At 34.2% G+C, this 16,172-nt stretch overlaps 1 protein-coding gene across 1 annotated transcript; it reads right to left on the minus strand.

Moving 5' to 3' along the window:
* Window positions 1-3,432: 3,432 nt before the first annotated feature.
* On the minus strand, window positions 3,433-14,487 carry Rip11 (Rab11 interacting protein). The gene is made up of 7 exons (XM_018551063.1): window positions 14,311-14,487; window positions 8,895-8,933; window positions 5,890-6,136; window positions 5,037-5,412; window positions 4,542-4,822; window positions 3,870-4,329; window positions 3,433-3,674 (listed from the first exon to the last, which is right to left on the minus strand). The coding sequence occupies exons 1-7, from the start codon at window positions 14,339-14,341 to the stop codon at window positions 3,504-3,506; spliced, it is 1,605 nt and encodes a 534-aa protein (XP_018406565.1). The 5' UTR covers window positions 14,342-14,487; the 3' UTR covers window positions 3,433-3,503.
* Window positions 14,488-16,172: the final 1,685 nt, after the last annotated feature.

A 16,172-nucleotide genomic window follows, 5' to 3' on the forward strand; every position in this document is an offset into this window, starting at 1 on the left:
CGAGACAGTTCGAGAACTAACGAATAGTGTGAATATCTGCAACTGGTAAATTTTCGAGAATCTCGAACTCGAACCTCTCGAGCACTCTCGAGAATCTCGAACGCGACTTGCATTTGCACGAACTACAATTGACGTGACGAACGCCACAAGTGCCAGCTCAAGAATGGCCGCTAATTTAAAAATGAACTTAAATCTTCGAACAGGCTGGAATTTTACAATATTCCGTTTATGTAATGTGGGCAACAAAATAATAGGTCTGTTCGCGTTGCTTGCACTTTTGTTCAGAATATTCGCTTTTTTTCTCTTCAACGACACAAATGTTTTTATTTATTATTTGTCGAATGTGAAGAAGGATCATGGAGAAATTTAAATTCCAGATTCAGATTTCTTTCTTCTTTCTGAGAAAATAAAATAAAATTGAACTGGCTGAATTAGATGAATATTTAAATTGAGAATTAGAGTTAGATGGTAGGTACAAAGAAAAGTAAGATTAAACTTAAAAATATACGATTAATCATAAAAAATGCAAAAGTTATAAATTAATAATGAAATAATAATTATATAGATTATACTAGAATTTTGACTCTGTATTTTTAATATAATAGCAAGAATGAAAAATTAATATATAATTTAATTAATTATAAAAAATTATTAATTAAAAAATTAATTGTAAAAAATATATACTCTTGAATGATTGCATATCGGTGGCACAGATTAGTTACATTTCGACAATTTTGGATAGATTAGGATTGTTTTATGAATTATGAAGAGCAATCTCTCAGTTCTATAAAACATCCATCATTATACTTTTGTGCGAGACCGGGAGACCATAGTACCACGAAAAGCAATTAAACGCGACATGCTCTGTTCCAAAATCATAATATAAAAGTTCAAAATTATTTAAATGTAACAAACTGCGCCCCTATAAAAAAAATTACAATTATTTTACACGGAAAAATAATAACTTTAATAAATATTAAAAATGGTTGGAATGTAATAAATTGTATCAAATAATTAACGTAAGATTTTTTTCATTGTGGAAATTATATGAAAACAGGAAAACGTGAAATATGTGCGAAATGAAGATATAAAATTCAAAATTCATTTATTATTTGTCAGTTATAAATATTCTCTCTCTTAAACAATATAAGTAAATAGTTCAAACATTTGAAATCCATTATGCGATATATGTATCACACCAAACATATATAATATATATTCATGATCATCTTTATTTAATAATACTTGTAATTAAACAGTGCTTTAATTAACAAGGCATGGTTCGATTTTTAATGCGAGTGCATATATACAAGTACAAGATGGAAGGCACGTGTTTTCCTGTTTTATCTCGCGAAATTTTACATTCTAGAACCTTTACTTACCTTATAAAATGTTCTTAAATATAGGTAACTTACAATCACAGACTTCAATATCTAGACTGCTGATTCCTATGTGATAGAAAGAAATAAATCTGATTTTTTTATCCTTGTTTTAGTTCACGTTCGCACATGTATGTATTCTGTCTACAAGTATACTATGTGGTATTATCCGAATGATTATATATATATATATATATATATTAGGAGTACAAATTAGTTCGGTCCGTTTTTTTGTGTTTAAAAATGCATTTATTTCTAAACAAAATGAATAAATAGATTAATTAAAGTATTGTCTATCGCTGGCTACTACTTTTTCCCATCTCTCAGACAATTTTCAAATTCCATCTTGAAAAAATGACTAGTCTTTGGAGGCGAATCAGTTTTGGAGCCAATTTTCGATTTCTGCGGAAGAAGTGAACTGGTGACTTGCCAAATCGTGCTGCATCCTTCGGAACAACCAGTAATCAGAAAGAGCAATGTCCGGAGAATACGGCGGATGCGGTAAAACATCCCATTTGAGCGTTTCTAAATATTTTTTTACGACTTTTGCGACATGAGGCCGAGCGTTGTCATGAAGAAATAATAACTTTATCATGTCTTTGCTCGTATTCCGACCGTTTTTCTCGCAATGCACGGCTCAAACGAATCAATTGTAGCCGATAACGATCGCCCGTAATGGAATTGCCAGGTTTCAGCACAGGTCATAGTAAACAACACCCTTTTGATCTCACAGATACAGAGCATGATCTTCGAACCATGAATGTTCGGCTTTGGTGTTGATGTTGAGATCGATGGCAACGATTGATCGGGCTTAACGCAGTATTTTTTCTTCTTGGAGTTGTAGAATATCCACTTCTCATCTCCAGTCACAATCCAATGCAAAAAATCTTTTCTTTGTTGCCTTTGAATCAGCTGCTCGTAAGTGAAAAATCTCCTTTCAACGTCACTCGGTTTCAGTTCATAAGGCACCCAATTTTTTTGTTTTTGAATCATTCCCATGGTTCTCAATCGTACAGAAACGGCTTATTGAGTTACTCCCAATGGTTCTGCAAGCTTCTCTTGCGTTTGACTCTAATCTTCTTCGAGTAATGCCTCTAATTCTTTGTCTTCGAATTTTTTGGCTGTCCAGAGCGAGGCTTGTCTTCAACGCTGAAATCTCCATCCTTGAAACGTCGAAACCATTCCCTACATGATTTATCAGTTGGAGCAGTGTCACCATAAACTTCGACAAGCATTCGATGGGCTTCAGCTGCACTTTTCTTCCAATTAAAGCAGAAAATTAAAACCTCCCGCAAATGCTGCTTGGTTAACACAAAATTCGACATTTCAAACAGAGAAAAAATCAAGGTTTTTGTATGAAACTCAAAGCGATATAAACTGAATATTATTAGCAGATGTCTAACCTCTCTGAAACCGCCAAAATCAGCTGTCACTATGAACCATTCACAACAGCCGGAACTATCTTTTGGAAAACGGACCGAACTAATTTGTACTCCCAATATATATAGTGTATATATGTATGTGTGTGTGTGTGTGTGTGTGTGTGTGTGTGTGTGTGAGAAGATATGAAACTCGCGTATTAAATGAGTTTGAACATGGCGGCGAAATCGGCTGTTCTAGGTATAAAAGTCTATGCTTATAATAGATAGTGATAAAAGAGATACAGTCGTGTTCGCTACGTTTCCTTGTAAATGTCAATTGGACGGAGCGCAAACGAGACAAACTTCAATAGCTTTGTTTACTGGGAAGACAGGGGATTACATGAAATGAAAATTATTTTCAACTGGCATCACCCCACACCCTTTCTTTGTTCGTATCAACAATAAACTAGTTTCTGATAATAAGGGAATTACTGTTTACTTATTATCACACACTTGGTTATCCTACTATATATTCTCGCGGGACTTATAAATAAATATAAGGATTTCGCAACGTTGCTGCTAGAACATCTCTTTTTCTTCAAATTATAATGCATAAAAGAAAATAAATTAGAACATAGAACAATGTTAATAACAAATAGCCATTTGCGACTTATCAGTCATGTCTAGTAAATGTATCACTAAGGGATTAAAAGGAAGTGATACCCAAATGGAGATAGAAAAAGCTTCATCACGAATTATCGATTTACTGGTTTCCGGGAGATGATAATCGCCTCTGATATGGATTCTGAAGTAATCGCGGATAACATTCAATCACACGTAATAGTAATCGATCGATATAATCCTCCAAATCGGAAAGTCTCTTGTTCTTCTCCGTAACTTGCGTCTGCAGTTGTAATGCCAGTTCTATCAGATCCTGTAAGTAAGATACTTTGTTTAAAATAAAACATTTAATTAAATAAAACAGAAATGGTCTTACAATGAAAAACTTGTTTTGTAAAAAAAATAATGATTACACATTCCTCTTCAATGAGAAATTAATAAGAGCTTAAATAAACAAAAAATTAAACTTAAAAAAAAAAAAAAAAAAATTTTACGCTTTGATATTTACTTCTCTCGATTTTCCGTCGAATTGGTTAAGGACCTCGTGCGGTAGGCGACTTTTAGAATTTGTGGCGTTCTTAACGGCATCTTCACCACCAATAATAATTCTTTCGGAAGACAAGTGATTTTCGTCATTAGCATCTTTGAATTTGCTCTCCTTGTCCTTTTTCTTGTCCTTTTTCACATACTTTTCCTCTTTGAAATTTCGTAAATCACATTTCTCATCCTTTTTATCCTTCGATTTATCTTCCTTTACAAACTTCTCCTTGTTTGCAGTGAGTTTCTCCTTACTCGCAGTGAGTTTTTCATCCTTATTCCTTGGATGAAGAATTTCCCTCGGTGCGGGACTTGGAGGTTCCGGAAGATCTTTCAACCTTGATGTGATCGGCGATGTCGAACGAATAGGTGATACGTCGCGTTTGCTGTCTTTCGGTTCGTCCACCACAATCTTAGGTTTGCTGTCCCATCTGACGAATACAACATGCAACACTGAATATCATGCTTATACATTTTACTTCATAAATCTATTTGCTATATATACTTTTATTACTGTTATAATAATTTTATTATTGTTAAACATTTATTGAATCGTAAAATATGTTACAATTTTTTTTTTAATCTTTGTATTTCTTTCCTATTCCTATTGCATATTATAAAGAAACATCTTTAAACATTTCACCTTTTAGGTACGCTGCTCGCCTGTTTGCCATAGAGTTTTAAACCCCATTCGTCATCCTTCGTTAAATTGTCGACCTTCGACAGATTTGTTGTAGATGCGCTCATAGCAAATCGTGGTGGTTTGCTCGGAGCGGCGTTAATTGGCACTGGTGGTGTGTGCACATCGCTAAAGACATTGCTCTGCGAGCCATTCGAAATACCATTGGTATTACCGCTGTTAACACCCGGATGCACGGGTGCATTGAGTGATGAGGCCGAGCTTTTGTGAGATAAATCATCGAACTATAACAGATAAAAAAAAATAATTAAAGAAATTATATCCAGAGAATATTGAACAGACAAATTTATTTTCAATACTCGTCTAATTCGTTACATTTATGATATACATCTTCAATATATGTATATTATATTTACCAAATTAGAAATATAATAAAATTAATCAAATCTTCCTCCACTCTTCATTGATAATACCGGTATATAACTTGCGTTTACTTACTGTGAATTCATCTTCATCCTCGCTGATAACTCCAGGATCAGCTTCACCTGGTTCTTGTCGCGTGATTTTTATTTCACGTTCCTCCTTCTCGTCCAAATTATTTCCATCAAGCCGATTCTTACTCTTGCCTTTAACTTTGTTTCCAATTGATTTGGCTAATTTCTTCAAGCCTTTGCGTTTTTCAAGGCTACCGATACTGAGCAAACTACCGCCGATTGACTGTGCAGCTGTGGACAATTGTCCCAAAGAGCTTTTGTGACGCTCCTTTTTACTTAGGTCGGTCAGACTTCCAGCTTTTACAATAAAGCCAATTCTTACTTCGAGCTCGCCTCTCTCCTTCGTGTTCTCTTTGCCTGGTTTACTGTTAAGAGCGTACCTAATACAAGCGGATTTTCTCTATTACAAAATTGAGAACAGATAAAATGTGTATGTGTCTCATAAAGCAAATTTTAAATCTTGATAACTCCACACACAATAATTGAAATCTTTTTATTTGTTAACAATAAAGAAAATTTATAAAACGTTGCAAATCTTTTGAAATAAAAATGTAAATTTAAAAATAAATACACGCAAACAATAAATAGCATAAAGATGAATTTTATAGAAAACGTAAAATTTACTGTACTAAAAGAAAAAATTTACATATGACTAAGTATGTCAAAAACTTATTGCCACACAAAGTAAATGGTCGATTATAACATCACGTTATAAGAATGCCAAAAGGAATGCGAGTGATTAATGAGATATGCGATACGCAATGGGTTCTCTTTCCCGAGTTATTTTTCTGTGGGCGGGAGGTGTGGGAGAGATTTGCATGAAACGTAATTTGTAATTAACGCTATCGCAAACGCACCATCGATTTCTAGGCCTCTCGTACACATCGAAGCTGGAGAGTGGTACACTGACGGTGCCAAGAAACTCGTCGACACCTAGGAAGTTACGATGTAGAGCGGTGAGGACGATTTCCGCGGTATTTCCTTGCTCTGGAATCAACAGCTCGCATTCTTCGTGCCAGTCTACGTCCTTGGTAGCCTTTTCCTTCACTGACGTCTGATACCTTTCCTTGCCGAGAGTGATCGTAACGAAGCAATCGTTGGTCTCTGCGTATATGTACATTCACAATTTGGCGTGTTGTTTCGTGACGTGGGCGAGGATCGGTGTTGACCGGGAGTGAGGTCAGGAGATTAATGAGATGTGCGTAACGGGAATTAAAGATCTCTTGGTAAGAAAATACGTCTGGTCTCGAGCGTTGTAGAAATGCTGTCGTAAGAGTTTGCTTAGTATTTGTATAATTAAAAAAGAGAAAATTCAGTTCTCCGATTTTGATTTAATTGTAACCGAAGAAAGCGTTACCCAGTTTGCGTACATTTATTAGATATTACTATGCATATTAATAAAATTAAATTAAATTCACGAAACGTTGGCATTAACAATGAAGAAAGACACGGCGATAACCCGCAAACCCTTCTGGTATAATTGAAGAAAATACCCGTGAAAGCCTCAAAAGCGTAATCAAAATAAAATTAATTTATGTATAAATAGAAATTTAGATATATATATAATGGAAAAAAAACTGAAGTAATTCAATTCTATTTCACATGCACGTAATGAAATGTTATTTAATCTGACAACATATGACGCGCTTCTAATTTATATATCTTTCCACAGATGCAAGCCGACAAGCCTTATTATTAACCATAATGTATGTTCTCTCGTTAGCAACGTTGCGTTTGTTTATTTTACATTACGATTGATAAATACAGTAATGTCACAACGTGTGTATATAGCGGACGAGCATCGGAAGTTATTAACTCGTAGCGCAATTACTCTGATTATTAGATCGAGAAGATAGCTTACGCGCTCACATTATATTGCAGTTGGATTACTAACTTATAAAAGTCCTAAACTAAACATTTCGAAATATACATTATAAAATTTCTACGTTAATTTTCATCAAAGTGACAAAATTCGATAACAAATTTTATGATTTATACTTACTTCGTATAACTTATAAACCTTCTATATTTACATTTTTTTATCCTCTGAATTCATTAAAATAAGTAAAAAATGCATCTTTATTTTATAAGAATTTTTCTCAGAAAACCTGACATATTTTCGTTATTTATTTCCAGCATGTCGATTTCTTACGTCTGTGAAGCTGGCCCCTCATTGTAAAAATTTTGAAAAAATAAGCAGAGTTCTGGTTGCCCCCCGAAGAGTTCTAGAGTTCTCTATCAAATTTAGGAAGAGTTCTATTGATTAAAGCAGCGAAAACACCATTTGAAATTACGGGGGGGCCAACTTCACGATTCTGCAACTTTGAAGAGCTATAACTTCTAAACCGTTCATTTTAGCACGTTGGTCTATAGAGGACAATCGATAGAACTCTTTGGGAGGCTATCAGAACTCTCAAGAAAACACCGAATTTCCAAAATTTTTTTTTTAAAGAAATTCGGTAATCTGATACGAGTTCTAGTAGCCCCCCGAAGAGTTCTAACAATTATCCTAAACAACCAATGCTCTAAAATCAATATTTAGAAAGATATAGTACTTTGAAGTTACAGATTATTAATTTTTCCAAGTCCACAGACGAAAAATATTTTTCTCAGAAATCCTGTGTTTTCTTCAGAGTTCTGGTAGCCCCCCAAAGAGTTCTAACGATTATCCTTAATAATCATTGCGCTAAAACCGCAAACAAAGAAGTTATAGCTCGTTGAAGTTGTAAAAATATCAAAATCTGAAACTTTAAGGTCCCAGAACTTTTCAGGTATTGATTTTACAGCAACAGTTATTAAGGATTATCGTTAGAACTCTTCGGGGGGGCTACTAAAACTCCTATCAGATTGACGAATTTCCATGAAAAAAAAATAATTTTTTTTAATTTTTGGAAAAAAATTTTGGAAATTCATTATTTTCTCGAAAGTTCTGATAGCCCCCCAAAGAGTTCTATCGATTGTCCTCTATAGACCAACGTGCTAAAATGAACGGTTTAGAAGTTATATTATTTCAAATGGTGTTTTCGCTGCTTTAATCAATAGAACTCTTCCTAAATTTGATAGAGAACTCTAGAACTCTGCGGGGGGCAACCAGAACTCTGCTTATTTTTTCAAAAGTTTGACAATGAGGGGCCAGTTTCACAAACGTCGATTTCTTAGCGTAAAATGACATAAAAATTTGCGACGGATCGCATTACTTTAATTCTGCTGAGAAATAATGAGATTATGTATATATACGTATATTTCGCCTTGAACGAAATTTGAGTTTGATTAACATGGCGACGTATAAAAATTTGTGCGTATTGTTTTGCAAACTCAGATTACCTTGCCAGCGAAAACCGGATGATTCATGACCTAAAATAGCCGCGGAATACGAGGTCACTCAGTATCGGCGCAAACACATGAATAACGTGTAGGCAAGTAAGAAACGTGATGATGCACGCATCAATGAGAGAAAACGGGTGACAGCTGGATTATTGAGAGATTTTAAGATATTATTGTGTCCAGGATGCTTAGGCATTAGGAGACTTTTAGGAGGAAGAATTTTTTTAATTTATCTAATTTTTACTTTAAATACTGATATATTTAATGCGTATCTTGTTACGTACGACATTATATCTATGTATTAGATATTAAGATTGTATATGTTTTGCGCACTGGTAACAGCGTTGACTCTTCATAGCCTTTTTATATTTTTTACTTAATTTTTGTAATTGTTTTAAAACATATAAGAGTCTATAATTCAATTATATTATTAATTTTTAATATTTTTTTGTTACGTAAATTTAATAAATTTTTATAGATAAAAAGTTCACCAAGAGTAAAAATTTTCAAATCCAATACATAAAATCGTATGACTCACTGTGTTTTCCTTTAGTTAGCAGGTCCTTGGCCCTCTGAACTGTAAACATTGAAAATGAAATGTCATAAACGCAGACTAAGTACTCAGTAATATTAAATAATATTATTTAAGCATATAATTTATATTATTTAAGCATATAATTTATATTATTTTTACTTAATATGTGCTAAAATATAAAACAAATTGCCAATTAGATAGGTAATTTGATTAAAATTAATCTTTCAATTTGAGTTTTTAATATTAACAATATATTCACAAAAATAAATAGCTCGTAAATAAACAGATATAACATGCAAAAATACCGCATATTCGATCATTTTATATCGCGTGCTCGCATTTAAATATTAATATCGTAAAACCGAGGCGATAAGTCATCGTGAAAACAGATTTCTTTAACAGCTCTCGCGTACATCTACTTTTTTTTTCTTCAATCGACTTTCCATGACCCGTGGGCACGAGAAAATCTCACGTTATGGCTTTCGCGCATAATCGCTCTCGCTTATATCAGAATAAAAAGCTATATATATTGCACATATCATATATCCAGTTACCGCCCCTTTCGTGATTCCGAGAAATCAATTATTATATTTTATGATCTTCATTTTTTATGCTGTCGTTTATTCTTGCAATATTAGCGCCATAATTTAAAGATAAAAAGTATCAATTTAAATATAAAAAATAGTAAACGTTTTATAGTTGTATAAACGATATTTTTAAATAGCTCGTAACGAATGACGTAGTATATGTATGTAATAAGTTGTGTTCTCAGTTTGCATTTTAGATCCTGTTTTTAGATTCTAGTTTCTTCATTTTAGATTTTTTTAATAATGAAAAGTTATAACATCGAAAATAAAATGTGAAACAAATTAAGATCTTTAGAATAAGCGATAGAATTTGATTGAATTTTATAATTGGTGATTTAATTATGTACACCAAATGTATGAAAATGGTGTATCGTGACTGTGAAGCTTTTAATCAAAAGATGTCATTTATTGATCAAGCCTGTGTGTAACTTCTGTGAAACTTTGACCAAAATACAGAATTTAAATAATAAAATATCACACGATTATAATATTCCCCGATAATTTTCCGGCAATTTCATCGCATTACAAACGAAGGTTATCCCTTCTAGCAGAGAACTTGTTTACTTTTTCAATATTAAACTTCAATAACTTTTCAGTAATATACATTGAATTACTAAATCATGACATTGACCTTCGCAGGTGCATCATTGTGGAACTTGAAATCTGAATTTACATAATCCGCAAGATCTCGTAAAATGATTACGAAATATAAATGCGTGCGATAAAAAAGGAAAGGAAGAACTGCACTTTGTCTCTCTTCGAACAGTAATCCGTTAGCTCGTAACACGAAGCGTTACCGAATAACTGTCAGAGGCACTTCCTCGTTCTCACACGCGTAATGGCGATGAACCGTAGTATGAGCAGTCTGAGGTACGAGGAGGTAACATATTCTTCAATTTCTCGTGCACCGAAAGAGAAGAGTCGGGAAAACCGACTCTCTCATTGCATCTTCTTTCACGGTCGGATTAGAGTCGAGATTGGACTTACCGCGATGATGCCGCAGTCAAATACCGTTTAGTCTGATAGAGGCATTTTTCAACGCTTCGTGCGTCTCAACAACGTGTGGTTGGATCGCGATGATTCGACGACACGCGATTACATTTCTTGACTGATCCTTTTTTAATTTATCTAAAGGATTTTCTAGGTCTCTCTTGCGGGTCCACCGCACATTTTCTTCAAGGAATTGTGTTACAGAAATATGTATACTGAAAAAAAATTCTTTTACTAAATTAAGTTATCTTTATTTTTTTTTCATTGGAGAATGTATAATATATGTATTTAAGTCAAATAAATATAATATGTTTGACTTAAATATATACATTCTTCATCAAAAGAAATAGACAAACTACATTAATTTAGTCACATAAATAATTTTTTTTTTTCAGTGTACTAAATCTGTAAATTATGTAAAAATATTTTATAGATAAACAGGTAACAATAATCGAAATTGAGAGAACATGAGATGCAAAGATTTTTACTGTTTAGATATCCGGTTTAATTGTGAAATACTTTATGTAAAAGAAAGGAGAGCATTGAATAGCTACTAAATATACTTTCACGCGTTGCCTGTTTCGTACACCAAGGTACGAAAGAACCGGAAACTTGCCACTCGAAGAAGTCGCGAGACAAAGATTTATAATGCATTACATATATGCATACGATATATGGCACATGAATTATTTATTTTTCTCTATTACAATTTTATAAGGCACGTTTTTTACATGCTATTGAAAACGATAAATAAGAATTTATTCACAATTGTGCGTGCCTTCACATATAATAAGGATTTTAAGAATTTATTTTGACACTAGTCCGTGAGAAAAAATGTCGTCTTTGAATCATCCTGAGGAAACTTTCCGGATTCGCACCTGGTGTCGGTTACCGTTTTGAACACAGATGTCCGGCTTTCCTTCCCCCTGTGCATGTGTCCGTTACAACGGAAATTCTCGACCACGATACTCTCGATTTGACACCTGCCAACGTCCAAAGGTAAAAGTTTCGCGCGCGCTAATTAAGGAGACAAGTACTCTAAAACGCGAGCACGCTTTCGCGAATTAAGCCGCACTCTCAGTAACAGGGCTCTTATCTTATGATGATCGATTCGTGGTGAACGATGTATTCCAATTAAAAACTTCACAAATTGCATACTGAAGATTGAAAGACTATAATAAAATTACTGGGGATTAAATTATCGTAAAAGAATCGAGAGGGAAGATAATAAATTAGACAAGGAGAAATTTCTCTGGGGATTAAATTTAGATTATCAGAGGAGATACGTGTGTTTTAAAAACCAGCTGATGAGTAATATCAATAATAGCAATACATAAGGTGAGTCATTGGATATGTTGTGATAAAGAGATATTCAGCGAATGCTCGCTATTCGAAAATTTTGGTACGTAGATTTCATTCAATGATAAATTGAATAAATTCTTTCACGCAAGAAAATACAGTCAGGTGTTACAGTAGGCAAGCAGAACCAATATATTTCCACGAGCTAACATTTATTTGCAACACAACAATGTAGCCGCATAATTGCATTATGTTTAATTGGTGTCGAAATTAATCGAAATTATTACTAAAAATCGTTACAAACCATGCAAAAAATACGATTCTTTTATGATAATTTTAGGAAGGAAATGAAAGAGAGAAAGATAAAGAAGATAAATATTTAATATAGAAGAGTTCTTCAATCTATCTCCAGAGACAACATTATTTCATAAACTGTTAACAATGAAATCAATATTTAAGTCCAAAATTAACTTTAGAGAACCTATAATTTTAATCTATATTTATATAATTTCTATTCTAAAATCGATAATTTTATTTTTTTTTAAAAGCTTGCAAAATGTGAAAAGTTACTACAATTTTGTACATTCACCGACTAAAACATTGCAATACTTTTTTTTTTTTAATGGGTTTTGAAATGCTGAATTGATCGCTCGGGTAAATAGATTTTGCATTCCGAAAATCATAGAAAAAAATCAATTGCAACTTTTTAGTCGGTAATTATACATAGTTTTTTTCCACTTTGTAACATTGAAGTAATTCAAGTAATTATACCCTTGAAAAGTATTCACAAAACACTTTTCTGTCTTTGTAGAAAATTGTACAATTTAAGGCAGACTTTAGAGAATATATAATTTTATTTTGATTTATATAATTCTGTAATTTCTATTCTAAAATCCACAATATCATTTCCTCCAAAAATGCACGTAAAACGTTGAAAATTCACCAATCTTTTATACACCTCTTATAATATAGTCTATATAGATTCTCTATATATAAATTTCTTTTTAATATATCGATGTAATTATTCTTGGAAATTCAGCGTATGACGAATATAAAGACTCCATATTGCGGTTATCTTTTTTTTTTATATATAAAAGAAACAAATTCAACTGGCAAAGTTATAGAGGGTCTACTCTTAAACGAAAGACCTATATGTAATGCGTCGGACGCGAGCGTGCAATGCGAAAAAGAGAAAATTATTTTCCGAGCGCGATGCATTCTCAGACGGTCTTTAAATAATACATGTTTCGCGTGCACTACACAGTGCAGCGATGACACGATGACACATCGCAGCAGCAGGTAAGTATCTCATTGCGCGTACACTTCTCTGGATCTTTTTCAATTTAAGATAACGAGAGATATAAACCAGACCACCCTCATCGCGCATTCTCAACTAAATCGCGGTATCATTTGCGTTGCTGATAAGATTACAATGTCAGGAGGAAAGAAATAATAATCTAAACTAAAGCTCTATTTGCTCTCAAGAAAGATGTTTCTTTCAATATTTTTATCAAATTCTACCCGTTTTTTTTTTTTCATACTTTCTAGTAAGAGACATATAAGGTTTGTTCCTGTTTGAAATCACGCAAAATTTTTTAACTTGAGATAGATATATACAATATACATATTTGGGCGTTGAAAAAAGAGAAAGCGAAGATGCTACGTGCAAAAAGTACAAAGCGAATAGACTTAATGTAACACAATGATCGTTTCATTTTTAACATTAAACAAGGATATAATGATTCACCGTAGAGATCTTATAACAGAATTTGCACCACAAGCAATTATGTCAAAATCCTACGAGAGACGAAGATATACAATATAATTTCTCTCTATATATATTGTTCAATTTCACTCTATAATTTATACTGTTTCAGTATATAATTTTAATAAAAATTTATATTAATAGAATAAGATAGTAGAAATTCTTTATCTCGAATGAGATAGTATTATAATATATACGGGGAGAATTTATATTACTTTCCTCTCTCGTAGGATTTTATCGCCAGTAAGACCAGTGATAGAAAATGGTTGCAATCACTGCTAATTAGTAATTGCTCTTTACTCATGGCCAAACTCTGATAATAGAGTCTCTAATTCACTGTGTCACACTGTGTCATCTGTGTCTCTTGCTGGAAAGCATTCTTATAATCTCTCTGTTTAAAAGTTCCTCCTTTATGTCAGCTTGATTATGCGCTTGGAAAGTGTCCAGATATCCACACCGCGTGACAATACAAGGTAATATTCCGTTTCTACATCTCAATGACATGGCACGGGCGATCCGGGGCTCGAACGACCTGGGATACATTCCTGAGCGACGACGGTGACGAGGCTGTGGAGTTTCGCTCGCCTAGTTTTTTCTGCGAACGCAAGAGACACGTAACCTCGTGTATAAGAATATGCATGTAATACGTATTCGCACGTACATGCGTATGTAATAATCGAGTTACGGCATGCATTCCACCGCGGCGCGTACCGCGCATCCGACCACCTGTCGCAAAGGGAGGAGAGGAGGGACCGTCATACGGATATCGTATGCTTACCTGTCACTTGAACGTGCGTTGGGCTCCACATTTTGTGACTTCCTGAGGCTTCCTTTTGCTGCTGGCAAGGCGAAATCCTAAGCGCTCGCTGTCCCTGCCGTTGCACTCGTCGATTCTTTGCTCGACGATTACGACGAGGCTTTCGCGAGGCTTTCGCGAGGCGCGACGTGCTACGAAGGAAACGTTCGCATCACGCGGCCCCGTGTCTCGCGCACTGGTCAACCGCCTCGCTCACCTCGCGTCCGCTCGACTTCGCGCACTCCGAGAATCGGGAATCACACGTCCAGTCACGTCGGTAACCGAACATTCGCTCACATCGCTCGCCTCGCGACGTCGCGACGAATGCACTTGGCCAGTCCGCACTCTGCCAGTGTGTGCCGTGTATGCGCCGTGCTAGAAATGCCAGAACGTATCGTGGCGCGCAGCCGCGCCTTCGAACAACCGCTATGTGCGCTATGTGCGTTGCTTTGCTGCGCAACGCGCCGTGCGATCGTTGCGCCAGGTGCGGGCTGAACGGGACTAATTGCAGGCTACCTTGGGTGCGTTCCGAATTGCGCATGAAGCGCAAGATGCATTGGTCGCGTTTAGCAGACTCAACGGCTGCGGAGCAGATTCGTGTTGCTATTGGTTGATCTAAAGGAATACACCAATAGCAATGAGCACTCACGGAACCGCTCCGCAACAGTCGAGTCTGTTGAACGCAACCATTATTTGTCATTTATTGTTGCTCACTGAATAATAGAGACGGATACAATAATGCATCATGAGCTTCATGCGTAATTTAGAACGCACTCCTTCACGATGCTTTGCAGTGCCGACAGCCCGCAAAAAATTGAGTTTTTAAATTCTAGTAAAATTTATTGGCTGCGATCAGCAGAACAGTTTACAAGTGTTGTAAAATTTTAATAATTTGTTTATACATTTAAATCTAGTGAGAAACTAAAAGTAGGAATCATATTAATTAAAGACTCCATTACGACAATTGCAGCTATTACGTTATTTTTTAATATAAAATGAACATACTTTTTAATTAAATTAAATCTTATAATATAATTATGACATTTCTCCATGGATTAGATTTAGCCTTGAATATCCAATGTATCAAAAGAAGATCGAGAATGCATCAAAACAAATATAGCATTAAAATATACACGTATATTAATTTTAATTGCATAATAGCTTCGGCCTTCATATACTTGCAGATTTCTCATTCATCTCTTATACGTCTGATTAACCATATCCTGAACGAAGTTATAATTAACCTATTCGCAGCCCGCGATCGATCGTCGCATTGATAAGGATAAGAACTATGCTGCCACAATCATGAGAAACGCTTCGTAACGATAACTATAGCGTGTAACTTCAGCATAAGCGATACGAATAATTAAATAGAAATAAACGATAAATGTTATGACTTTATAAAATATCTAATCAAAATTATATCACAAATGGCACATATATGACTTCTGTTGGCTCAGTAAAAGAAAAAAAATTTGAATAGAAAAAATAACTTGTCTAAAATATGCGTCACGTAAACGTATTCTATATAGAATATATTATAGAATTCTATATAGAATTAATACTACAGAATTAATACTATACTATATAGAATTCTATATAGAATTAATACATATTCACTTCCATTGCATTATCTTTCAATATTAAAATGTATTATGTTAAAATAGTTTAGAGAAAATTAATGTAAACATATTGGAAAAGCACCGTTCGGATACCATCACCAAGAAAGAGAAATTATATAATAAAGTTATTAATACTGAACATTAGAAAGAAACATACTATAACGAACCTGAAGTCATATCACAGGAATACAATGTGTATAACTTTTATAATAAACGTACATA

Source organism: Cyphomyrmex costatus, unplaced genomic scaffold (genome assembly GCF_001594065.2).
Source record: "Cyphomyrmex costatus isolate MS0001 unplaced genomic scaffold, Ccosl1.0 scaffold133, whole genome shotgun sequence".
NCBI classification, from domain to species: domain Eukaryota; kingdom Metazoa; phylum Arthropoda; class Insecta; order Hymenoptera; family Formicidae; genus Cyphomyrmex; species Cyphomyrmex costatus.

Excerpts from the sequence above, each read along its gene's own strand:
- Rip11 (XM_018551063.1), bottom strand. The coding sequence starts at position 14,341 with ATGTGGAGCCCAACGCACGTTCAAGTGACAG. Across the intron at positions 5,413-5,889 it reads GAGAGGCCTAGAAATCGATG|GTACGCTCTTAACAGTAAAC; the intron begins GTGCGTTTGCGA and ends CGCTTGTATTAG. Across the intron at positions 4,823-5,036 it reads AGGATGAAGATGAATTCACA|TTCGATGATTTATCTCACAA; the intron begins GTAAGTAAACGC and ends TATCTGTTATAG.